Below are 26572 nucleotides of genomic sequence, written 5' to 3' on the forward strand. Positions count from 1 at the left end.
TGACTTTTTGTTCACTCCTTTCTCATTTGCAAAGGGCAGACTTTGACTCCTTTCCCTCCCCGCAATGAAATTAGCTAAATTTGCTTCTGAACAGTGGGTTTCAGTCATTTTCCCAGAAGACTGCTACTGATTAATATGGTTCTTGAGAGAGATTAAAGGACACAGTGCTGACAACATCCACCTCCAGCCCATAGTGCTATGGCACACCTTCTAGTTTATGTTATGAGAAGTCCTGCAGTTAATCCCCTGGGAAAAACAGCAGCAAAGTTTGACAGTACAGGTGCATTCCAGATAATTATTACAGACTCTCTCTTCACCTGTTTCACAGTTCTACATGAAGCTGAAGTGACATTTAACAACAGTTCTTACTAAGATTGTTCTGAAATATGTAGTGGTCTAGTGAATTAAAAAAATCCCAACCCTTCAAAAAAACCCCCACATTTGTCCAGCCATATTCCAATGACCAAACTTTTTTTAGTAACTTACTAGCTATTTCTCTTTGCATCTTTGAACACCTCTCAACCAAATCTGCTATTTTTCTGTTCACTGAATGAAGCTTCCCATTCCCAATGGGAATGATACTTTCCCATTATAATTGCACTTACTTTCTCCTGATCTGTTGCACAAAGACTCAAATAATTGAGGACTTGAGGCTCCAGCACACTCAAGGATTCCAGCAGGGCTGGGATAAGTTTTGGTGCATGAGGTTTCAGCATAGACCCAGCACTTTTACTGATCTTCACAAGAGTGTTAATGCTGGAAAAAGATCAAAGGGAAGGTCAACAGAGAAACACACAGACTTAGCTGAAAAACCTCTTTGGTCTACTCTAATCCAGTACCAACAAAAAGGCCAATCCAAATGTCAGATACACCAATATAAATCTACCTGCAAACAAAAATCTGTGTATTTTTCTGCTTAAGCAAAAACATACCCTAGCCCTGAGCTTTCAACTGATGCTATGCTTTGCCCAGAGATTGCTTACTTTGGCCAGCGTATCACAAAGGGAATGGGCAAACAGGCAGTACTACAGACAGATGTAGGAAGAAATAACACATCTTCATGTTTTAAAGAAGCTCTGGGCAGTCACCCCAGAGACATTATCTCTGCCCAAGGAAAAACAAATTACATGTGGATTTGAACAATGATCTGTTCAAATCCCACTTCTCAGTTTCAGACTGACCACATATCTCAGGCTGCATTTTGACAAAGGGTTTTCATATCTTCAAAAGGGAGGAAAAAATTCAAGTAATATTCATTATAATTTGTTAGGAGCTTTCTAACTTTCCTGGATAATCATGTTCAATAAAAGAAAATTACTTTTGCAAAGACCAGCTACACTCCAGGTCTGAATTTTCCATCTTTTCTGTCCTTCAAGCAAATGAAGGAATAAACAAGGTTACAAAGTGACAAGCATACGAAGTCCCTACACATCAAGGGACATCAAACCATTACGTGACATAAAACGTATCTGAACAGTGTGACCAAATGCAGCCGCCTCTGGGACGTGAACTGTCATTACTCACAATCAGTCATGAAATAAGACCTGCCTGTTTCAAGAACTACCGTGGGATTTTTTGTTTACAAGCAGAATAGATATGCCAGTCTTGAAAGACAGCCTCAAGTGCAGCAAACTGCTTGCAGATCAGTTTGCCAGTGGTACAGGGAGAAAAGAACTTCCTGCTGGGAACTGAATTTGGGTATTTGCGGAGAGGCCAGATATTCCCAAAAGATAGGTAGAGTTCCCGGGGCTGCTGTTTGAACTCAGTAAGAAAAGGACTCAGCAGGAAAGCTGTTTTGGGGAGAAACTTGTCGCTTCAAACACAAAGAGCATTCTGCAACTCAGGGGAACAAGCGGAGTCTCTTTGGGACAAATCATGACCTGACCTCCAGGGAACTTACATGATGCAAAACTAACCTGAGAGATCGAACTTCAGCAACTGTGCTTACTATTCCTTTGTCTAGGAGGCAAGGGAGCAATACAGCTATCGTCTTCTGACCAGCTGCTCCTTTAGAGGGATCACACATTTTCACACAGACCTGGGGACAGGTGAGAATCAGTGTTACAAGCATGTACAAACCTCCTGCTGAGATTACATGAAAGCACCTTCTCTGTCAGACAGAAGAAGCCAACAGCAACTAGAGCAACTGCTCACAGCAAAACCCAGGCTGTTACACCTCCATTCCCCTCTCCAGGAGGTACTTAAGCCCTAAGCCACATCTCTAAAAGGAGTTTCAGCTATGGTCAGCTTCCAGAAAAGGCAAATTCAAGAGCCTAGCAGGCCTTGGTCTGCATCTGGATGGAGATGGACCAAATGACCTCTCAGTTGAGGGACAGCCTATCTCAGCCACATGGATTCAATCATTGCACAAGGCAGAGCAGCAAGTCTCAGATCAGAACAGATTCTGCAATTCCAACAACATTTTGGGACCAGATCACCACTTGTGCCATTGAAATGTCATGCTGCATGCACTGTGAAGGTCGTGACTTCAAAACATAGCTCTTAAGATCCCTTTCCACTTCCACCGATGTGACTCTTTTAGAGGAAAACCAAACAAAATACTAAGTCCTTTGTGTACTACACTGAAAAAATCTTGTGTCAGTAACAGCACCAAAGAGTGAAGTCCAAACTGGATTACTTTTTTTCACACCAGTGAGGTTCCACTGGGCTTGGTCAACTAGATCAGTTTGGCTTGGTCAACTGTTGAAGTTACAGGAAGTTTCCTTAAATCACACTCCCAAGCGGGGGAAAAAAAGGACATCAGAGGAAAAAACCCAGTTCATTATACACCTGCTTTGGTTGTACAGAACTTACCATCACATTATCCTCAAGCAGCAGAACTTCACCAGCATCAACAAAAGTACAGAAGAGTATGTGGTCAAGCTTATTATGATAGCTTTCGAGGGGGCTGTTCTGTTTATCACAACTGCCCCTTTTACTAGAGATCTTTTCAAGACAACAGTCTATGGTAAACAGGTCACTCCTGCAGATATGATACTGAATGATTACCTGACATCAAAACCATACACGTCTCCATGTGCAAATGACGAAATTAGAGTTTTTACCTTGCTTAAAGTTTTTAGGGCTAGTTCTGCTGCCTTTCGCACAGTCTCCTAAAAAAGAAGTCAACAATCCATTGTTACTATTTTAAAATCTACTATAGAATGATTCACATTAATTGATAAGTATTACACTAGTAGTGACAAGGCTATATTAATGGCTAATACTTAATATAATATCTTTCAAAGAAATTTTGGCTTTGGTCCATCTGAGTATCTGGTCTACTCAATGACAATACACCAACAATCCTGCCTGACACCGTCAGGTTGTCTGTGCTTCTGTTCACCTTTGTGATATTATTTTATTGGTTGTCCTTTTCCAAACACACACACACACACACACACACCCCCAAAATAAAAAATGCCAAACAAACAATAAAATCCAAAACCAAACCTTCTACTGCAACAGAACGTTCTATTGCAAAAAGAAGTATATAGTGCTTTGGGTATGCTTTACCCCCTCCTCAGTATAATGCCTGGTGCTTACTGATGCTTTACTCAATTGAATGTCTAGGACTAGAGAAAGATGGACTAAAAGCAAACAGTAAAATTAGTGCAGCTCTGCTGGCACGTGACACCACCAACAACTAGACTCTTAACTTTACTTGTATTGATGAATTAAGCAGTATCTAGCAATATTCCTGGGTACTGAAACACAATCACCTGGACTGGTAATGTCTTAGGATGTTCTTGGAAAAAAATGTGGCCTGCGACAAGTAGACCTTCCCAAACCATTTCTAGGTAAAATTCAGGAATTAGATCCTTCCCAAAAGGCAGTCTGCAGACAGTTGCTCTATTTTGGAGGATGATATAGCTCATTAGCACTGAGGCAAAACTGCTCAGTTGGTTTTAGTGCCCAGGAACATTTCTGAACACACTAAATCTACTAGTATGGAAGCAACTTCGTGGTACACAGCATGCTTTGGAAAACAGCTCAGCCTTGCTTAAGCTTGAGCAGAGAAGTCTAGAACCAGAGAGAACACAGCTCAAACCTGGAAGGACCCGAGGACTCTGACTTTATATATGCAAGTCATTTAAGCACACAAGCAGCCCAAAATAAATATTTCTATACTTGAGGGTTAAGCAAATACTTAGGAATTCTTTTATATGCAGGAAAAAGCTGAACCATCAAGAATAAGCACAGTAGGAATAAAAACCAACACTTAAAAACATGAGAAACATACACATAGAACTTCCAAGGCGGCATGGAAATTTTAACTGCAAGGGGCCTGAAATTCTAGTCTGCTTAATACCCAAAACTCCCACTGGCTTCAACTTGACTTCTCAGAGAATCTCTCTTTAAACATCTCAGAGCTTGACCACTGTACTTTCTGTTCAAGATTCCTGTTCAATTATCAGTGCCATTACCTTAATGTCATCTTGCACTCTGAATAGGATTTCCCAGATCTCTGGAAGCTTGTCTATAATGTCATCCAAAGGTCTTCCTCTTAGTAAGTCATTCAGTGCCAGACAGCTGCAAACATGAAATTTTATTTCGTTCACATGGTGTACTTATTTGATATAGGTGTATATACAGATATGTTTATAAATATAAGTAAATGGTTAAAAAAACCTGAAAATTGTTTCACATTCCTATTTTCCCCAAACCCTAAATCTACTCTGTCATAAGAATGTCTCCTTCAGCAGAGAAAAATAGTTCAGCCAGTCAGGTGAAATCTGAAACAGGTGACAGCAAGTGAGAAAGGCTGCTGTGGTGAAAACTGCAAACATTCCAGTTACAAAATTTTTTCTTATACTATACTTACAGATTTCTTTTCTCTAAGTATAGTATAAGAACAAAACAAAATAGTCTAAGGTCTAGAATTGAAATTAAAATGGAAGTTTTTCATACAGCATACCTACAAACCATTATAAACAAAAAGCAGTTTATTAAAAATACTATACCAGCTGGCATCCTGCTGCCAAGTATGTATATAGCCAGACTGCCAAGATTTTCTAACATTAAGCAGTATTTCAGGTCCAAGGACAGGTAAGAACTTTGTGACCAGAAAACTCCTCCTTCAAAGAACATTGTTTAGTATCATGCTCAAGCTACATGCAATAAAAAATTTCAGGCTCAATGAAGCAAATAGCTTCAAGATTGTATCACACTTCAAGTGCAGACTGCAAGACTGGGCTCTATCCTGATGAAAGGATGCGTCCTCTTTCCCCCCTCAACTTCTTCAGCTTAACAAGTTTATGGTGAAGAAGAGAAAAGAGAGTTCAAAGAAAAATTTGTTACTTTCGTAGCAATACCTGGATTCTCTGATCCTCCACAGACTGCTGGTTAGGTTACTGATCAAATCCTCAAGAATCTCCTTCATGTACTTATCAACCTATTATTAAAAAAAGGACAAATCATGAAACAAGCATGGACTGTGCATCCTTGTCCTGTACTCTGAAAAAAAAAAAAAGTCCTTTTGGACAATACAACCTGCTTTCAGCCACAGCAGATGAGCTGATGCTTGCCAGAGCTGACCCCACGCAAACTTACTCTGACTTTGCTTTACACATGCCTTTCTCTGCACTGCTTCAGGGCTTAATGCTGTGACAGAGACGATGAGAAAACAGGAAAGTCCCTCAGTCCTTTATTAACTGAACTGTTTAGATGCAGCACCAAACACGTATTTACAGGAGAAGCAGTTGTGCTTTGATGAGGGATGACTTCACACTAAGATCAGCTTTGGTAGTAGAAAAGATTTGCAAACCCAATTCCAGGCCTTTCAGAGCCAGAGCAAAGGCATCTCACGAAAATCACTTATTCCTAAAACTTGCCTGGGAGGAATTATCCTCAAACTGATGGAACAGCCTCTTCCCATAGGCTTCCTCCCACTTAAAAACTGAGGAACCATATTTAGGTGCTCTTGCTCTAGGAAGGGCATCTTAGGCCATAAGGATTTCTGAAGAGCTTCTCATAAGCAATATCAAAGCAGTATTTGTGTGGAATACGAATTCCACCACTTCGTGTGGAAGGACCCCTTTAAGTAAAGTAAATCATAAACTTTAACACTGGCCACACAAACAAGGTCTGCGATATCCTTTCACATGTAAGAGGCAGTGCAAAACCTCTGCACATCCTCCAGCTCATCCATGGATTCAAGCACCTCTTTCTCTGTAGGACAATACCTCACCTCTTTCTGCACAGCCACTCCTTTCACAAGATGCAACTGTCCCATGAGGACCTCTGAGATTCTGCTGGCTGGCAGCAAAGCCACTACTCTGCACTTTGCTGCTCACTCACCATCGACTTGTCGGTGACCAAGGCATTCCAAATGCTGGTCATTGCCTGTCGAATGCCCAGGTTGGGGTCAAACTGGTAACGGTAGAGCCGGGGAAGAAGCTGGGGCAAAAATGGAGCCAGCTGCTCTCCAGCCTTGGCAGCTATCACATTGAAACCAAAAGCTGCTCCCTGAAATGATGACAAAAGAGTATTTGTTGAAACAGTCTGCTCACTCAGTTATTGCTCCTGCGCACATCGCAGTCAGTGGCAAAGTTGACTGACACAGTCTAGATTTAGATTAAATCAAAAGGTACCAGAATTAGCCCCCCATCAGTGCTACAGTACCACAGTGATCTCAAGCATACAATCACACTTAGCAGACAACGTACTACTTCAAAACTTCCTTCTCTCCAACCTTCATTTCAAGATACCAATTGACCTCATTTGCAAAAGAGAATGGTGGAGAATTAAAACTACGAAGATTTGAGCATGTTCTTCCAAAAGAGATTCTTTGTCAGAAAAACTGGTGAGGGTGGGCCACTGCTTCCCTACAACTCTGCTGCATTTAGAAAAACTAGAATAACTTAGGAACTGGAAAACTAAAAATAAAATGACTCTACCTTAGCTCTACAACCTGAAATTTCTGGGGATTATAATTTTGCATCTGTCCATATTTACTTTAAACTGAAGTATTCTTCCATACTCTTTTCTTTCTCTAACACTGTCAATTCCACTGTCAATTCTAACAGTGGAACTGCTGCTCACCCATGAAGTCCCACGGGATTTGGCAGGATAGCCCAAAAAGAAATTGCTCAGTACAGGCAGTGCAGTGACTGCCTCTAATGACTTCATGTTTCCTGACTTGCAGTGTCAAAAGCTGCCTCTCAAAACCTCATGCTAGGGATTTCACAGGACAGGATGTGCTGTCTGGGTTAGTCTAGAAAAGGAAAAGTAATAAAGACAAACTCTCAGTTAGGACCACTGCTGTGAGGAGCAAGAGGTTGCAGAAAGTATACGGAGGCATCATCTGCACGGCCCTGAACAGCTTGCTCTGCCTAGCTCTTGTGCAAAGTTTTGGAGCACAGACTTCCAGATGTCCCCTTCAACTTCAATGATTCTGCAATTTCCTCAAATGCTAAAGCTCAGCCTACAGTTGCTGAGTGGATTTTCTTGACTCATCCTGGCTGGTGAAATTCCACAAGGGTCAGTAACCTAACTGTGCTCCTGTGCTTCTGAGTTCCCAGTGCAAAGCGAGGGAAAACGTCTTGAGAGATGTGCTGACTTGTCAAACTCTGAATGAAAGTTAATGCTGGGGCTTGTTTTTTGCACTAAGTGGTGTTGCCAGAGACTCAAAATCTCAAGTAGCAAGCATGAAAGAGCACGAAAGAAGATGCAGCTACCTGGGTCTTCTGCATGGAAGTGAATGAAAGGTGCTCTGCCCACTTCCACAGACAAAACAAGTTCTTCCATGCTTATGTAAACCCCGTGAAAAAGTCCCCAGGTTAAAGCTCTGAAATGTATACTTAAATCTTAAAATTTATGATGCTACATTTTTTGGCAGGAAGTGGATCCAATAGTATTTTGGCTTTGCTAAAGGTTTCAGTAGCTTTAAAATATCAAGACTTGAGTTAAAAAAGGATACTTTGGACAACAGTGACTAAACTGGCGTGTTGTCAACAGGCTTTTTAGCAACTTGTTGCTGAATACTTTTTGCTCTGCCTTTTTACATACTAAAGGTCACTTTCTCTGGCATCTGAAAATTCATCCAGTTTTGAAAATACTATCTCACTATTTGAACACATCAAGACCTGGCCTCTAAGCACACTCAAAAGCAAAAGGAAGGGATCACAGCTGATTCAGGGGGTATATACAATGATATGAACCCTGTGGTACCAATGTTTTCTTGTAAGAATTTCAAGTAATCCTAAATTTGTTTCTCAGGCTGGTACATTTGCATTCGACATGACACCAAAGCATCAACAAATGGCCTCCATGTGCAGTTATCCATAGATCATATAACCAGAGCTTAAGAAATGCAGTTATTGTTTCCAGAGTTCACAGTGGGAATGGAAGTGGTATGAAAGCAGCAAATTACCTTCCGAGAATTCCACATGGCATGATGGTTGGCCAGATTCATGAATTTGTACACCAGGTCTGGTTGATTGAGATCACTAGCCAGTGAACAAAGCTCCTTGTAGGTAGAAAGACCTTGACTTTGGAAAGCAGAAGGAAAATCAGTGTCACTATTTTTAGCTACACAAATGCCACAATAGCTAAAGCTATAGTCAAATCACAGCCTAAAGCAGACAGAGAGAAGTGAATACCCTATCTGTACTACAAGAAAATACTTATCATAACTCAGAGAACAAGAAGGAATGAAAAGCTCAGGAAGCACATTTATGAAGAAGGGAATACTCTTTTCAGCACTGACTGCATCTCTGTCATTGAGACTGTTAGCAAACTTACCCATCTGGGGTTTTGCTCAGGCCACCCTGAAACACCACAGTTTCTCCAGTCATCTCATGTTTGGCTCTGGTAGAAAAGAGGTCCAATATTAGCTTTACCAAACTCTACCCTTGAATGGACTGCATGCTACAGAACAAGTTACTTGTTTTGCTTTATTAACTCAGTAACTTCCTACTCTTTCACTTCCAATACCACAAAAAACATACAGGTGTGCAAAGCCACACACACTGCAAGGAATCTCATTAACCTGTATCGTGTGTAATGTTAAGGAGATGCTGCAGAAAGTGATGGTTTTGCTGTGCAGGCAGAATGTAAACGATGGCTTTTTATTTCTGCCCAGACATCAGCCACATAATGGACAGCAAATCTCTACTTCAAAATGAAAAAATCCAACTTCCATTCATCTGATCTGTTCCTGTTTACCATCACTGGATCCCCACACCCCCAGCCTCCGTTTTTGTCATTCAGAGTGGCCACACCCACACCAGGTTAGACAGGAGTAGGCTGTTAAGGAGCATTTCCAGCACTGACTGACATGATTATTAGCCAGGAGTCCTGCAAGATAAGCATTTTTTGCACTAAAGCTGACAAGTGAACATCAACAACACTTTCTCAGCAAAAGGTACATTTCAGGCACAAGCAAGTCCCCACTTCTGCAACATTCACATTGTTCAGAGTTGCTGCAAGAGGTCATTGTCCTTTGCAATTACACAATGCAGCAAGTAGGAAATCTAACCAAACCCCAGATGATTTGAACTGCTTGAATCAGGACTCAATAATTATTTTGAAGCTTTGTTGAATGGAACAAAATCAGAACAACTTCAGTCACAACAAACTCTAAGCCGAATTAAGAAACATCCCAGTTTGACCCACTGGCAATATATGGATATTGGCTTGCCCTTGCCCACAAAACATCTTTACACACACAACAGAGGCACATTTTTGTTCCCATCAGAGTACTGTCTCACTGTGTTCTGAGCTCACTGTACCTTTTCCCAGTCATAAGGGTATCAACAAGTGTGGTGACTAGCTCTTGCTGATCCTGTTCACTTCCTAGTTCATATATCAGCCCAAGACCTTTTGAAGCAACATCTTGACTAAGCTCTGCAAGAGATTTTACAAAGTAAAATTAAAGATAAGCATGTAATTAAGTAATACACACATCTGAAAAACAAGATTCAACCAAAATCATGATCCAGCAAAAGGAGCTCTGTGCTGCAGTTCACAGCTCTCCATTTCAGAGCAGATCTAGTCTGGCAAGACACAAGCTTTGCATTCTGAAGCAGCAATTTGTTCTGAAGGCATACCCCCCATCAAATTAGGTGACATCTTCATGTTAATATTGTCACTGCAGCTTTTGAAATAGCAGAGAGAATTCCAAGAGCCATAAGCATTCTGACACACTGCTGGCCCCGGGAGTCCCGCAAAGTTAACAGTAATACTCTCTTCAACTTCAGTGAGCTTTGGATAGGCTGCCGGATGCTACCCTTTCCACTAGCTGCTGTGGGCAGACCTATAAACCAAAATCTGCTAGCTTAAAGAGGGTTCCTGTCCATGCAGAACTCTGCGATATGCATCCTGCTGCCCAAAGCAGAGCAGAAGTAGCACCACCGAACAGTTTCTGTTATTACAGTCAGAAGGGGCAAATGCAGAAAAAGATTTGTGCCTGGTTAGCAAAGCACAGAAAAAAGCTGTGCTTCTTATCTCTACATGTGACGCCTAGAAAAGAAATCATTCCCATTACATCAGAAATGGGATGTTTCTACAGTCACCTTTTAACGCTGACTGACAGAGAGGGTATAGGTGACTTTCCGCCTGTTCAAAGATTCCCTCCATTCTGTTAAAAAGCCCAGCAAAAGACAAAACTCTTAAGATGTGATAGTACTTACCATCACTATCTGACAGAATTGAAATAAATGCACTTTGAATATCCTTGAGATGAGACTGTAAGATGAGAAAAAAGGACATTATTTTTATCTCAGGTTTTGGATCCTTTGTCTGGTCTCAAGGCAAGTTCCTAACAGATAAACAGAGGCTACTGTGTCAATGGAGTGGCCTATTTGAGCTACACCAATGACAAGAACTGCCCTCCTTTCCAGACAGGTAAGCAGCAGCCTGACTGGCATTCACAGAAGATAACAGTTATTTGTCCAGCACTTTTTTACAGCTACCATACCATTAGTAAACCCCGTATTTTATTTTCCTTGTCTAATACATGGCAGTAATGTGTCATAAATCTGGCTTGCAGCCACATGCGGCTATCCTCTGTGTGAGGACGTCTTTTCTTCATCCCCAAACTAGTGGATTTTGCCACCTTCCACAAGATCCATTGTTTAGACAAGTGTAATATGCGGCAAGGTTTTACATGTAACAGCTTATATTTGAGAAGCACCTATTGCCCCAAAGCTCTTTATCATTACCTTGAGAGCACAAAATGGTTACATGGTCCCATCACAGTCTGTAGTATACCTCTATGCAGAGAGAGGACATTTTGGTTGGGAATGCTTTATTAAGTCCTTGTACAGGATCTTTCACATTCTCTCATTACAGACAAGCACCCCAAATATTAGGTTTTCATCAAAGCACACCAAATATACACAGTACATGCAGCACAATGTAACTGCTCCTAGATGTGACAAACTCCGTGAAACACATGAGTCCAGGAATTCCATCTAGTTCTGCCCCTTCTTCCCCTCCTAGACCTCCTTTTAGTATTTTACAAAAATAAATCCTAAAAACTATACAGACACCAACCTCATCTTACCAAGGGGAAGATGTACTGCTACTTCATCTTAAACAGCTATTTACACTAAGTTCACTCTGACTTGAGTGCAAGTCAGATGTTTATAAAGGTGCCAAACAGGCTCATTCATCTGCCAGTTAGTATGTTCCTCTAGTAACAAAAGATAAACCATGTCTCAAAAAGACCTCATTAAGGACTGCAGCAGCACCGGGGGAAAAGAGGCAATGGAAGTGAAGGGGAAGGAAGGGACAAAAAGGAGGCGAGAAGCAAAAATAGGGACAAGGAGCCAGTGTTAGGAAAGGGCATATTTCTTACCTTAATTGCTTTGTGTGTGCTCAGCTTTTTCACCATTGATAGAAGCCAGATGCAAGCTGCTTGCCTAACGTGTGGGTTGGGGCTGACAATGTGCTTGTTCAAAATAAGGTCTAGGACCCAGGGAACCACGTCATTCACTTTCAAATCTATATGAAAGAGGAAAGGGGCGGGGGGGGGGGGGGGGAGGAGCTTTCAGAATCAGCCACACCCATTTTTAATTTCAATATAATGTGCAGCAGCAATGAAAAATCTAATCAGCCCATGAGTACTCAGGTGACACCTTAATCTCTGCTTATTCAGGAAAAGCCTTCACTGGAGTCACTGGGAAACTATTTCTCCTAATAGAAACACTGAATAGAGTCCTCCTAACCCTTCATGAAAGTGTTTCAGCGCCTACGGCCAAGAAGAGGTACCACTCATACTGCATAAGATTCAGTGCACTACTTTTTTCTTTTTGTTAGGACTCAAAATTTCTGGAGCAATGGCAGGGTTCAGTTTCCACCCCCTTCTCCACATGCTCAGCTTTGCATACACTTGAGATCTAAGACCACTCTCACAACATTAAAACACCTATTTGCAGGTCTGAGGCTGATATTTACAGCTGCCTGTTCTGAAGCTAGCATTTTGTGATGTTTGTATTTTAACGGGTACAGAAGCTTAGTCTTTAAGTAAAATTTCTGCATTTACTGCATGTAAGTGTCACTTAATCATATCAGTCCAAGTTGCTGGAAAAAGACATGCAATTTAATTTTCTAACTCTGTTTTCCAGTGCAGGCCTCAAAATGCTATTTAAAAGGTTTCTGTATGTTAAACATGAAACTAATGCAACATGGCAAAACAAAAATGAAAAAAATAAAACAAACGCAGTGTCAACTGGCAATGAATTAGACTTCATCAAGAAGCTATTTAAACAGCACATGAAATAAAGTCTTCTAACCTCTGAGCAGATGGACTTGAAGAGGTGACGTGACCTGTACATAATCCAGCATTGCAGAATACCGAGCAGTGCATTAACAAACACAAAATGTCTCGTACTTCTACTGTTACAAATCAAACACCACAGAAATAAAGTTATGGATCCCAGCATTAGTCCAGAACTGTGAGATTTTACATTCCTCAACCCAGCCCTTGTATTAGGAAGACCCACCTGAAGGAGGGATATATTCCTCTTCTGTGACTGTCCACGCATCACGTGCGGCCACCGAGCTGGTTCCTACAGCAGCACTGGTAATAGCTTCCCCAACGGTGAACTGAAGTTCAATTTGTTTGGCCTGAAAAACACAATAGATCCTCACTGACAGTACTAATTAAACACACACCAAAACTTTTGGCACTTACTCCACAAAGCCACAGTCTCTCTCCCAATCCAATTCTCAGCACCAATTTGCAGTAAGATCACTCTTTTGGTGAGCTTCTGAGACTATGTGGCACCTCAGACCCACTGAAATTGATGGAAACTGAGGTGATGTCAAACTCTCCAAAAGGAATGATAAGAGCTAAAATTTCCACACTTACTTTTAAAGTGTGCCTCCTACAAAGCATTTGCTAGTGTCTGCAAAAGTTCAACTTTGTGAACAGAAAGAATTGGAGAGACAGGATGAAAATAAAACAAAGTTAGAACAAGACTGCCAGTCACTAACAAAAATTAATGTGGCTTTGTTATAGTATGCAGTAGTAAAAGATACTCCTGTAATTCCATCCAGAAGCTGATCATCTTTAAGAGATGCACAAATTTGTTTTTCACATTAAAAGAACTCAGACAATACTTTGTTTTGCTTCTCTGTCCTCTTTCCACTATTCTCTAAGCCCTCAGGAACAGAATGTGCAGAACTCTACCACTTTCTTGTCATTATTTATGATGAATCATGAGTCATAAGAACTGATTTCCATACCTGCTGAGTACCTTCTAGATTGCTTTCCTTACTCTCTGGAAGCACAAAATGCTTAGGCATTTGGAGAAGTAAGCCCTTAGCTTCCTGCAATCTAAGATAAATTGGTTTTTTTCAAGCACATATCTTATAAAGGAAGCTGTAATGACCCTAAGCAGTTACAGGAGATAAACATGGCACTTAGAAACATCATTTTATGTTTGCGTACACAATGTTCTTACTATTCTTGCTTGTTTGATCACATCAGATTGGAGGACTCAGCAAAGCCAGCCTGTCTGATACTCAATAGCTGTTTCTACAATGCTGAATCCTATGTCAGTATGAACAAGGAAGAAAGGTAAAACAAGTTGTGAATGAAAAACACTAAAAAAGCTCCTTGACTATTTAATTTTTCTGTCTGGCATATTGCAATATGTATAGCAGCTCTGAAGTACTGCGAAAGAATGCAGTGCTCTACAGCGATGCATTTAGACTGACAACAGATATACATTTCTACAAACAAAGCTTCTAATTCAAGTGAGTTATATCAGCTGATGTAGTTCAGATGAAGAAGGTGGTGTATTTATATTATCTACTTTTAGGGTACTTTTGAAGGCCAAAGTACAGACCTATGGCTTCATTACTATAAGCTCTTATAAAATCTATAAGATTTTACACATACAGGTAGTCCTCCTGAAGGGGAACACATATTCATCTCAGAGACTGGAGCAGAGACCTGCCTCTGCTCTCTATTTCAAGGCAGTTCTAAAAAACCCAGAGGCACTATTACAAAAAGACAGCTCCCCTTGTAAACCTTACTCTAGAGATATAAAAAGCATTCAAATAGAAATACTCACTGCGGTATAAAGAATAACACATTGATAGTGCCTCACCTCCACAGAATCCATTAAACCCTGCAACAGTAGCTTCTGGTGAGGAAAATCTTCATCTCCCACTGGGAAGTAACCTAATGTTTGTATTGCTCGTTCCTTCATCTTAAATACAAACAAAAAATAACACCATCACATAACTTTCCTGTAAGTCCAGAAGATACACTTTAAGCCCACTCCTTCTCATCGTTGCTGAAGTTTCACTTAAGGTACGAGAAGTTAGACATGCAAGTGACTTATCAGATCAATCAGTGCACCTCTCTTCTGAAACACAGATCAAAACAAATGTCCTGTTACCTTTGAGGATTATTTCCAGGTAAAAGAAGATACTCCCATTTTTCTTGAATTAAAACTATGACCACTCATAGTTTTCATCCCTTAAGCTCCTACTTACGACTATAGAAAGCACAAGTGATCAACTGCTCGACAACATTGGAAAAACCCTTAGCCTAATTCTGAAAACTCTTAGCCTAATTCTGACTCACTAAAGCCAATGATAAGCCTAATTCCTTTAAAAACCGGGGCTGAGTTTGGCAGGTAATACATAAACCTGGGGATGGAACATTCCAGAAATGAACAAGAATCATGACAATACTAGAAAATCTTGCCTTATTTGTTTCCTTGCTGGAAGGGATTCGGGCCAATAAGCTTTCAACAAGTTGCAGCTTTGTAAATCCTGTTCCTTCGCTGGGGATTGGCAAGGGGCCATTCCTGCCAATCTCCCCAAGAGCCGTACAAGCAGCCACCACAAGAAAGGGAGAGGTGCTGTCCAGAAAAGAACCTACAGGAAAAAGCAAAACACAATGACTTGGATTTTGTATTATTCTTTAGCAGTGGGCAGGCAGGCACTTACATTTTACCCATGCAAGAAGCAAAGCATTTATTTCCTCTACAGCTGGTAGGAAGTATTATGCTAGAACAAAATCAAAGTGAAAGGAGACACTGAGAGGATTCTAGGCAGTGGCACCGCTCCTAATTGCCCTATGTTGGTCTATGAGCTAAGAGTCCACCTAATTCTTGTTGAAAATGCATCTATGCATCTAATCAGATGACATTTTTACAGGCTGTAAATTCTATCACAGAAAGTGAACTCAAGATTACACCATCTATGGGCTGAATATCTTAGAAAAGTCCTCAGCCTGGGGTGCTTGAAAAAACAACTGTTACATGCAGCAAAGCCTTAGGCAGGAAGTTACCTATTGTCTCTGTCGTCGACTTTATGAGCTGTTCTTGTTCCGGAATGACTGCAGTGTTTGGCTGTTCTATGTCATGTAGCTCCATTGCTCTGATTTTCCCTTTGGCCAAGTACCTTCCTACTGTAAATCCCAAAGCCAACAAGGATCCATGTTGGACCTCCGGGCTCTACAGACAACACCAACAGTGCAGAAAATCTCATTTTCAAAGTAAGTAACACTTTGCACAAAGCACTGATTTAAAAACACATATGGACAAGCCAGATGAAAAGGCACCCTGAAGAAGGCAGAGTTCTAACACATAATGCAGCAACACAGAGTTTGATATTGCTAGTGCTCTCTGACGGATGGAGTCCTTTAAGATAAATTAACAAAACTCAGAAGAGGCTTAGGAGGACAGGTTAAGAACTTATCACCAGCACTCACATTCCTAAAGTCTACCTCTTGGTAGCTAGGCAAAAAAAATACTTAAAAAATCCAACTCATCTGACTGTAAGTACAGACTTACAAACATGAACTAAGATACTACTATACTGTCTCTGCTTAAAAACTGGGCATACTCAGATTAAGGGGACAAAATGTACTCTTTGGCAAAAAGCAGTAAAGGGGAATTACTCTAGATTCACATTGCTAAGAATGAGAACACACTTGGCCTATGAACACTGAAGGCAATGCCTCTACACAGTTCAGTAGGCCACAGACTGTGAAAACTAATTACTACAATTAAATGTCAAGAACATTCTTTTGTCCAATGCTGATTTGGTGCTGAGACTAATGATGGTGCTCATTCCCACAAGTGAATTCTAACAAAAGGATTTTGTGCAGAAATAAGGCTGTGGGACTTAAATGCTACCTTAAAAAAAAAAAAAAAAGGAAGGGGACAGGGGCTTAAACTCAGATTAGTTCATGCATCTGTGTTTTATCACAATCCTGCAAAAAAAAAGTTGCATGAGTGCAACCATGCTGCCAGGACAGGATCCTCAACCTAGCTTGGCCACCAGGGCCTGCTCCTTGTTGTGGTCTCACAGCAGCAAAGCCAGCTGAAGATGGGTTCCTTCCCCCCTCTCCACTTCAGCTATCCATTTACACCGCAGTCCTTACTGAGCCACTAGAGATCACCACCACCCCTAGTTGTACTGATTCAACTGGGTTTGTAATTCGCAGCAAACCAGAGCTCTAACTGACTCAAACTCAAAAATGCATGGGAACACCCTGGGTTTTTTTGTTTCATGAGTCACATCCCTCTTTATTTTCAGACAAGTTCTGCAAAAGGTCAATCTTGGCTTCACAGGTGACTGGGGCAGAAAGCAGTGGTGCGGGGCTGGGACCCGTCTGCGCTGGCTTTGTGACCGCAGAAGCTACGCCCCACGTAAAAGTGAGCAATGACACAGCTTTGGCTCACAGACACAGCTTTCACAGATTCAAAACAAATCATGTTTGTTAATTACGGCATAAAGCGATCAGCACTTCTTGTCAGCATTTGCGCCTGTTACCTGCAATGTAAAATGATGGCCCATTAAGTCCTTCAGTGACTGATATAAAAATGGCTTGGGGAAATATAACCTAAAAATGCTACCTCTTTCCCTCCTTTTCAGGATTCAAGACACACCAGCACAGAAACCTGCCCAGTTTGTTTTCAGGACTCTTTCTCCATGCTCATAGTGGCAAAATGCAAAGGTGAGGATAACAGGAGGAGGAAGGAGCTGCAGGAGGGAAGGCAGGCAAACCCACTGTGTAGCAATGCAGCTGGTGGAGGGCTGCTGAGCAGTCCATGTGGGGTGGGAGGGAAGAAGGCAGCCCTCACCCGGCAAAGGCTGCTGGCAAGACAAGACCCAGAGGTGATGGGGAGCCAGGAGGCTGCTATGGCTCAGGAAGGGAGGGGAAGTTAAACATTTAATGAGTTAAACATTTTCTTAGTTCTGCAGGTACCTGTACACGCTCACAAAGAAGGAACCGGTAAACTGTTTGAGGTAGGCAGTGTGATCCATTACCACTCAATGGGACGAGCTGGCTAAAACTAGTTAAATACATGACGGTACTGGCTTTGCTTGGAAAGTGCCTCCAGGAAACCCTCCTACTGACCTTAACAACAGCTTCGGGGATTAATTTATTTAAAGATCTGTTGCACTCACCTACAACAAAAATCCCTTCTCATCATCAACTGGAAGCCAGCTAGTTAATTTTACACTCAGATTAAGGCTAATACAACCTGGACACACTGTGAGATTCAGATTTCCTATCAGTTACATGACAAGAGAAAAAAGAAGAAGCAGGCAAAGGAAGATAGTTACATGGTTGTCTTTTGTCATCTTGATCAGCTGCTCCAAAGAGGCCCTAAGCTCATCTCCAGACATGGTAGACAGCACTACAGAATAAAACAGGGCTGCGAGCTCACGCATTTCTTCTTTGTTTGTGTTCATCAGGCTCTGCAGGAGTTTTTAAAAGGAAACATAAAATATGGAAGCAGCTTCTTACACAGTCTGTTTATACAGTTTCAATATACAAGCACAACTGTCACGCAGCTACATAAATAGTACTTAACTCAGAAACCACTCTTCAAACCGACAACATTACCATTCAGTAAGAAACAAAGCACTCAATTCAGCAAAGCATTCATTACACGCTCGGCAGGCATTTAGGAGGCAGATTACCACTAGCCACAAGAGGGCTGCCCACCGGTTCTGCATTAAACACGCTGATTGAATCCTTAGCCAAATTTTGTCTTCAGAGAAGAGCTTCCACATTTTGCACCCATACTGAGCGAAAAAAACCCTAAAGACACTATTTTTGCTGAGCTACTGGAGGCTTCCATTTCCTTTTTATTAATCAAAGGGGGAAAAAAAACTCAAGGGGTTAAACCAGTTAAATCCAATGGTGAAAAAAAAGAATTGTCCAGGAAATCACAGCTCTCAATGCAAATTTATCCACTTTGTATTAGAGATCTTGTATTATCTAAATTATAAAAAGTCCAATTTGGGAAACCTCAGGTCATTTGTTAAGATATAATCTTACCTGTGCCATTAATTTGATGTATAATGCAACACATTCACATGAAAAGCTCATACTCAAATCTTTGAATGGCTTGGGCCACCACAAAAAGGCAAAAATGAGCCAAGCAAACAGACAAGAAATAAGATCTGTCAGGCTTATGAAACATAATTCTAACTTCAACTCAAAACTTGCATCAGATTGCGTAGCTGACTTCTAACAAACCCCTGGACCTGTTCCTTCCACTTGGCAAAGCGAAATCACACAAAGGATGATTTACAACAGTATTTGTGGAACTAGGTAGTATCAGTTACCACCCCTAGAAGCTTAATTTTGCAAATGGACACCAGGCCAAAGAAAAAGAAGGTTTTTCTGCAAATGATGAGCAATACTGAAAAGGAGAATGTTTTTAAGTCCGCTCCTTTGAGGTTCACGCCTGCACTTAAATGAGATGTGGTAAACTGTATACAGTGCAATGCAGCATAGGTATCAGCAGAGGAAATTATTAGAACACATTTTAATTTTTCTTTAACTCGATCAAGTATTTTTTTCTGCCAGATTCCCCCAATGAAACTGAAGGCAACTTGTAAGAGCTTAGCAAATCCTGGATGCTTGAAGCAAATCATGAAAAAGCAGAAAGTTGCCTGAGAAAAGAATCTAGGGAAAGCAGAGTTCTCTTTGGCTTATTTCCAAGCAGGCTCCAGTTTAGCCGTTTTTTTGTTTGAGGCTAATAAAAAAAAATGAAAAAACCTCCACACAAAGAGCTCTAAAACAATTAGGGATCTGATTAATCTCATTTTCTGAGAAGCCACTCACGTCTTCCCACTGGAACATTCCCATTGTTAAACAATTCGTTCAAAAATTTGCAGAATTTTGTTTTCAGTTTTCTTTTGCTGTTTAATGGATCTTCTGATCAAGGGGAAAAACTGACTGGCTATACCAACAGGATTAATGACATAGATTACCCTGAACATGTAGGTCAATGAACAAAATCAGTAACACCGAAGAACTAAAAAATAATTTTCGCCATCCTGCTACAGAAAACATCTTGAGTTGTTGACTGTAAGTAGAAATACCAGATTTCAAATTAAATGCATACTTGGAAATAATACTCCATTCCACCATGGGAAAATGCCAGATTTTGCTAATGCCAAACCCCCTCCACCAAAAAAAAACAAACCCCAAAAAAAGGGTTTTCAACATACCTTTATCCAATCCATTTTGTCAACAAATCTGGTGGCTAGTTTTTCTGGATACACTGAAACAACTTCTAGAAGACAATACATGACTGGCAAACCTAAACAGTTATCAAAGGATCAGGTTATTAAACAATTGCAGTATTTACAACAATCTAACAATCAGTGATAAAAAGAGGTTAAGAAGTATCAGGCATTTCAAAGCATTTGTTTGCAATTCACCAGGGATAACAAACAATACAGAATACTAGGGTATAGTATTTCTCAGAAATATTAGAGAAACTAGTAGAAGCAAACATTCTGGTAGCAATTTGTTCTAAAGGCATTCAAGTGCTTTAAGACTACACTTGTCGCAGATACACTATTAGCAGAGTGACATAGCACTCATTGGTGAGGAGGCTGTTATAGACAAAGGGCTCACAATTTTAAAGCATTATGTCAACCGATGCTGCAATTTTACTGTCCTGCTTTCTCCCACCCACACAGCAGCGTAGAAGAGAACAAGTTTAAACTGAAGAGTATATAGTCCATGTTGCAACTCTGTGATTGCTGCAGCCAAGTTCAAAGCACCGGGTGTGGCAACTCATTTCTAGTAAGAGAAGACTTTTTTTTTTTTCCTCAAGATGATGCTGCACACAGCTTCTTACCTCCAACACTAGCTAACAGCTGCTGAAGAAGGCCAATATATATATGTACAGGGTTGGTTTCTCCACTTTTTGAAGAGGAGGAGGAAGAGAAAGATATGTGGTTGCCAGACATGAGGTTTCTTATATAACGTCCAATGGCTGGAGCATGATCTTGCATATCTGCCAAGCTCTGCGAGGTTGGCACCACACCTGCACTGTGAGCAAGACACATCCGCAGATACAGAACTATCTAAGTAGAGAAGAGAAAAACACAGGATACTGAGTGCGTGAGCACTTCGAAAACCATGGAGGAGACAAGGTAAAAGAGCAGGGAATATGCTGTATTTAGTGTAACCAAAACAATACAGTTTCTTCTTTAATCAAATCTAGACAGAAGAGTCAGCATGGAGACAGGAACAAATATAAAGCGTAACAAACCTTAGGACCAGTTTCTGCAATGTGCCTGTGTAAGCAGACAACTCTACAGTGCCTGCATCGCTCTCAAAAGATTAAATCATACACAGATTTTTGTTTTATCATAAGCTGATGCAACCTCCTTGCAGGCAGTTCAGCCTGTACCCTATACCAATTTGGCATGCATACAAATGCAACCCAATCCTTTGCTAACACAGACCTTGCATCACATCTGAGTTTGTGTCTAGAGATCACTGAAGCCAGGGAATCTGCTATGAAAAGAAGAGCCTCAAGGAGCATAATGGGACTTTTGCACAGGATTGCCAGTTCCTCTCTCTGAGCAGCTATTACCTTAGGCATGCTGCAGAAAGCAGTGAAGCAGCCCTCTCAGGAACATTCCCCCCACCCTCCTTGAAAATCCTGTTCAGACTGCCGTTTAAGGACAGACAGATAAAGGATGGAGAGTTAATCCCAACATCTGTTTAAAAGAGGAATTTTAGAATGTAGGGTGACTTATGGTAACTGTTGGCTTCTTACGCTATCCTCTAAATGAATAATGGTACACATATCCGCGGAAGTACATACAGACAATTACCTCTCCAAATGTGGCAGGATTGAAAGGCAACGCTGCAGTTCCAGTCATATATTTAGCCGGAGTTTTCATTCGATGAGAGGCCTAAACAACAGAGTATATTAAGACTGGAACAGTCAGACCCATGAACAGCAGAGAGGTTCATGTTGGAAAGGTCAACGAAATTTTGCTGATGCAACTATGTTTATCCTCCACTTAGCAACTGAAAATGTACAACAGTTCTATAACAAGAAGGGCACAGTGCACTTGGTAATAGTACAGTTTAGGTCCATCAACTTTACGTCTCTATCGACTCAGAAAGTGGAAACTCTGAATTCATGAGAGGGAACGGCAGAGGAGGCTGGAGGAGGACAACATTCTTTCTGCCCCTCAGGAGAAAAGAAGTCCTTTAGAATCTAAAACCAAAATACCTGATAAACTTCCAAACTCTGAGTCGCCCCAGCTGACAGGCAGCCAGGAAGCTTGGAGATGGCAGCTCTGCCTGAAGAGGCTGCAGAGCAGCCAGGCTTCCCCAGTACTGGGAGGTGGGAGCCCTGTGCTGCACCAGCCAAGCCCAGGGAGTCTCTCAGACCCTGTCACCTGCTAGGTAGAAGGCTGCTGCAGCAAGCAAGCATCTCCTTTCCGTGGAAACGTTAGCTTTGACAAGCAGGAATATTCTAGCAGAAAAACATCCGAACAGAAGCTTTCCAGTAACACCCACTGCAAATGCTGCAGAAAAGCATGTCCGTATCCTCTAGGTGATATGCACATCAGTGCTAGGGCTGGATTCAGCAAGGCCGCCTTGCAGCTGAATAAACAGACAAGGCAGCTGCACAGAAGTCAACAGATCCTCACATCTCTTAACATGCTCAGAACTCTTGCTGCACTGTAACTTCAATGACATCCAGAATCATTAGTGAAAACCTGAATTAGTGAACCAGAAGATGACTCCCTTGAAGAATGGGTTCCCATCCATACCCAGAAGATCAGGTCCTACTCTTTTGCATGTACTTGCTGGCAGAGGGAGAGAAGGATCATGCTAACTCATGCAGGAAAGCTATTTTGCATCTTGACCTGCTGTGCCAAGCAATGCATACAAACTTCTCCAACATCTCCAACACTCGCAGAGTAGTCATGATATGTGAAAATTCACACTTCGAGATAACTGACCAAAGAAATGCACCTCCAGGATTTTTTAATATGCCTTCAGGACATGTAAGGAAGATCTGAAAAGTGCTAAAAATTTTTTTTTAAAATTCACCCAGGAGTGAGGGAATCTTGTTTTTCTAAGGAGTGATTAAACTAGGATGACTCATAGTTATTTAGTGACATTACAGAAGTCAAGGAAAATTTAAAAATTAACTACAAGGGGACAGCCATGTAATATTGTTATCTAAAACTCAATCTTGGTTTCTCAATTTTTTATATCTATTTGAATAACCAATATTTTGGGCAAAAGCAGGTTTTTTCATAAAGCTTCAACTACTTCATACACTAGCAGAGTACAACACCAGAGTACAACACCAGCAGAGTATACAACATTTCACAAGAAATCTCTCAGGTGTAAGAGTTCTGCTCTTGCAAAACCAGATGTGCTCCAACATTATATACTTCTGACATTTTTTAAAAAAGTAGACTACCAGAGGAAAAAAAAGTATTGTCAGTGACCCTCCACATCTTCTTTATAGCTTATAAGCCTAGCATAGCTACTATACAGAGAAGTGTGTAACACAGACTAGCTTTTAGCAGCTCTCCAGATGATCTCTCAGTGCAAACAGTGAGGGTAAACTCAGTGGTACGGTTTTTGGCATATCAATCCACTAGACTCGTGAAAAGTTATTTGCATGGCCACTATTTCCACAGATTGCAATGAAGATGAATGATTAAGCCTTTAAGTCAACAAACAAGACTTCTTCACTTGTTCCATTATCTCCTTTCCTAGCCTGAAAATTTTTTTCTGTTTTCTGCACAATATTACTTTTCACCAGCCCAACCAGAGTGATCTTCCTATCCCTTCAAGAACATGCTTGTGAGCGAACTGTCTTTGTGAAACATGCTGGATTATCACCCTTAAACACTGGATTCCTCGCTCCACACATCTTCTGCACAAACAGCATCAAAGCAAAATAATCCCTTTGTTAAAGGATCTGCCTCCTTGTTACTTAACACTTGGATCTCTTGCAACTATTGCCAGCAGCAGGTAATGATGAGTGCTAATCTTGGCAATGCAATACTATGTGTGGTCTTCACTGTGATTTTAGCTAACTTTATTCCCCAGGGGAGGTGAGGGAGACGGATACAGGGAAGGGAAGACCATTTATTACATGCCTGAGCATCAGGCATGTATTGGTCATTTACTGGGACAGAAGCACTGTACCTTTTCTTGAATATAATGGACCATTTCAGGGAAGGAAGGCATCTGCTTCCCGGAATTCTCCTTTTCATTTTTACCAGGAAATGTTCTCAGCACCCGCTGGGCTTCTCCGTGCACCTCCTCCCGCCTTTCAGAAGAAAAGATGAGAAACAGACATTATTTGCTCAGAACAAATGGGCTTTAATGAGCAATCAGATATCTTGGGAAACTGGGGGAGAGAGAACAGTTTTTAAATGCGAAGTCGTTTTTTTGAAAGGAAGGGAAAAAAAGCTTGCATTAGAACTTTTAATGATTTGTTTATTTTAGACAGGGGGAAGAAAAAACGATAGTGATGAGTGGCCTCTGGAACACAGTCTGGACCAGCCCACTTCTGCTCCTTTTACATCAGGCTACTGTTCACCACCAGTTCCTAGTTCCCACATCCTTGTTTTCCTACCTACTCCTCCTCCCCGTCATTTCCTATATTCAAACTTCAGCTGACACCTACTAGGTTTATCGCTATCTATTTAGCAGAAGATCAACTCCTGAAACAGTGCTGACACTGCAATGACAGAGCGGTTTGTTGCAATTGATCTGTTTAGCTTTCCTTAGTTACACAATAGCTACTCACATCAAAAATCGAGCAATGAAAGTAAGTTGGAAAAAACCCCACCACTTAAATTGCAGTAACAGAAAACTGCAAATGAAATTATTACTGTAATTTAATGAGTCAACTGCTCCTCAGCAGAGAGTGGCAACTCTCACAAGTGCATGCTCCTGACTCTTTGCAAATACAAGCTAAAAATAGACCGATAGAATTTGCCAGGAAAAAAAAATTTCTAGGCACTGTAAAGGTAATTTCAGTTAATGCATTTTTACTTTGCAATTGCAATTGATCATTAATATGAAGTGCTTTAGTGACAGCAGTTCATCTGAAACAAGAAAAAGAATCCAAGCCAAAGACTACCATAAGACTACCACAGTAACAGTTCTCCCCAGAACTGTCAGAATGCCCCTATGTAAAGGTTAATTTCCAAACTACCATACTTGATTTTCAGTGAGTTTTTATGTACATACATACACACATATAAATGCATTCATATTTAATCCAAATATATATTGGATGCAAATATATATGTGTGTGTGTGTGTGTGTGTGTATATGAAAATAACTTAAAAAGGAAAACAACTTACGGGTCTCCTGCAGCTAACAGGAGTAAGTATCTGGAAGGGATATGATCTGGAGGGAATACTGTGCTAGCAAATTTCACAGCCACTTGACGTACTTGAACTTCAGGCTTAAAGAGAACAGACACAAACATATGGTTGAGTTTTAAATGAACACACTAATGACCTGCACTCACCACTTGTAAATCATCAGTCATCTGTTTTGTCCTCTGGTACTAACATGACCCAAAGAGTTCTGGACACTGTTCTTGCTAACTCTTCATATGGCAGGAGACGAGGAAAAGAAAAACTAGCTTCTCATATATACACAAGTGGAGAATGAAATGTTTAATTAAATACATGCACATTTGGGGGAATCATAAATCAGGATTATCGCTAACTCTTAGACATCTGAACTGCACCACCCAGGCAGTTTTGAAATGGAGAATAACATACACCATCTATCCACACAAAACAGAGCTGCACTTAGCACATATGCACAGCCAGAGGTGGAAGAGAAACATTAGCTTAGGGTGGTCATTCTCTCTGCTGGGTTCAGATAGTCTCAAAATGGTATTGCCTGGAGACCTAGATCGCTCAAGCACCCAGGCAAGAGAGTCATCAGCATGAAAATAGTCTCCTACACAGTTACTAGTGCCACCACTAGAAATACATATAAATCTGCAGTCACCCTGTGTACCCATGCAAACACAGAGTATACAAAAACCACTCTTTCTGAAAACCCAGACCTCTGGGGAATTCTGAACACAAACAAGATACTCAGTAAAGTAAGAGAGTCAGTGAAGTGTGGTTTTCTCTGTATTAGTGTCTCAAGGCTGAGTTCCTGAGGAGGTTCGCAGGTGCCTTACAATGTTAGCAATCACACAGCACACTGAAATCCCCACTTAGCAGTGAATGATCCTTTCTACCAAACTCTTGCTTTCACAAAGCATTTCACAAGATACTGTCCTTGAAGCATCTACTTCTCAAAGTTTTCTCGGAAGGAGACTATGAGAAACATACAGCACAATCACAATGGCTTTGTTCTTTGCAAAACAGAACACAAATAGAAAACTGCATTGTCACCCTTCTTGCAGCCACTGTACCATATTAAAAATATTTCATCTCAGCATACACATCCCCAACCTTCTCCCAGACCAGACAATGCATTCAGTAAGAAAAGGGAGACCTGTTCCGAAAGTATATAACAGGAAGTGTCAGGAAACAGGAAAACAATGAATAGCTCTTTTTTAAAGGTACTTAATTTTGATTCCACTGAAAATACCTTTATTAAATAAGAAGCTACAAGAGCTTCCATCAGGGTACGCTGGGCTCCTTCCAAGTTACTGTATGCTCCAACCATCATAGACAAGGCCTCCTGAATGGCAAGCCTAGTATCAGCATCTTCCTGCAGTGCAAAACCGAGAGTTTTCACTTTACAGTGTGCAGTGACAAGAATTAAGCAAAACCAGCACAAAATGTTAACCATTTCCCAAAGCCCTGT

General features: G+C 41.0%; 1 protein-coding gene across 3 annotated transcripts in view; it reads right to left on the reverse strand.

Moving 5' to 3' along the window:
• The window catches only part of ECPAS (Ecm29 proteasome adaptor and scaffold), a 62773-nt gene that overhangs the window by 13413 nt on the left and 22788 nt on the right, over positions 1–26572 (reverse strand). For all 3 annotated transcript variants that reach the window (XM_075488695.1, XM_075488694.1, XM_075488693.1), the window contains exons 14-35: positions 26354–26476; positions 25096–25199; positions 23927–24050; positions 21574–21654; positions 20586–20814; positions 19948–20039; positions 18046–18180; positions 15758–15923; positions 15170–15342; positions 14565–14666; positions 12951–13074; positions 11804–11949; positions 10635–10689; positions 9735–9849; positions 8746–8811; positions 8375–8492; positions 6301–6468; positions 5316–5395; positions 4428–4533; positions 3066–3113; positions 1917–2038; positions 606–756 (exon numbers count right to left, since the gene is read on the reverse strand). In XM_075488695.1, coding sequence (XP_075344810.1) covers positions 606–756; positions 1917–2038; positions 3066–3113; positions 4428–4533; positions 5316–5395; positions 6301–6468; positions 8375–8492; positions 8746–8811; positions 9735–9849; positions 10635–10689; positions 11804–11949; positions 12951–13074; positions 14565–14666; positions 15170–15342; positions 15758–15923; positions 18046–18180; positions 19948–20039; positions 20586–20814; positions 21574–21654; positions 23927–24050; positions 25096–25199; positions 26354–26476 — 2628 coding nt within the window. The remainder of the gene's footprint in view (positions 1–605; positions 757–1916; positions 2039–3065; positions 3114–4427; positions 4534–5315; positions 5396–6300; positions 6469–8374; positions 8493–8745; positions 8812–9734; positions 9850–10634; positions 10690–11803; positions 11950–12950; positions 13075–14564; positions 14667–15169; positions 15343–15757; positions 15924–18045; positions 18181–19947; positions 20040–20585; positions 20815–21573; positions 21655–23926; positions 24051–25095; positions 25200–26353; positions 26477–26572) is intronic.

Source organism: Mycteria americana, chromosome Z (genome assembly GCF_035582795.1).
Source record: "Mycteria americana isolate JAX WOST 10 ecotype Jacksonville Zoo and Gardens chromosome Z, USCA_MyAme_1.0, whole genome shotgun sequence".
Lineage (NCBI taxonomy): Eukaryota > Metazoa > Chordata > Aves > Ciconiiformes > Ciconiidae > Mycteria > Mycteria americana.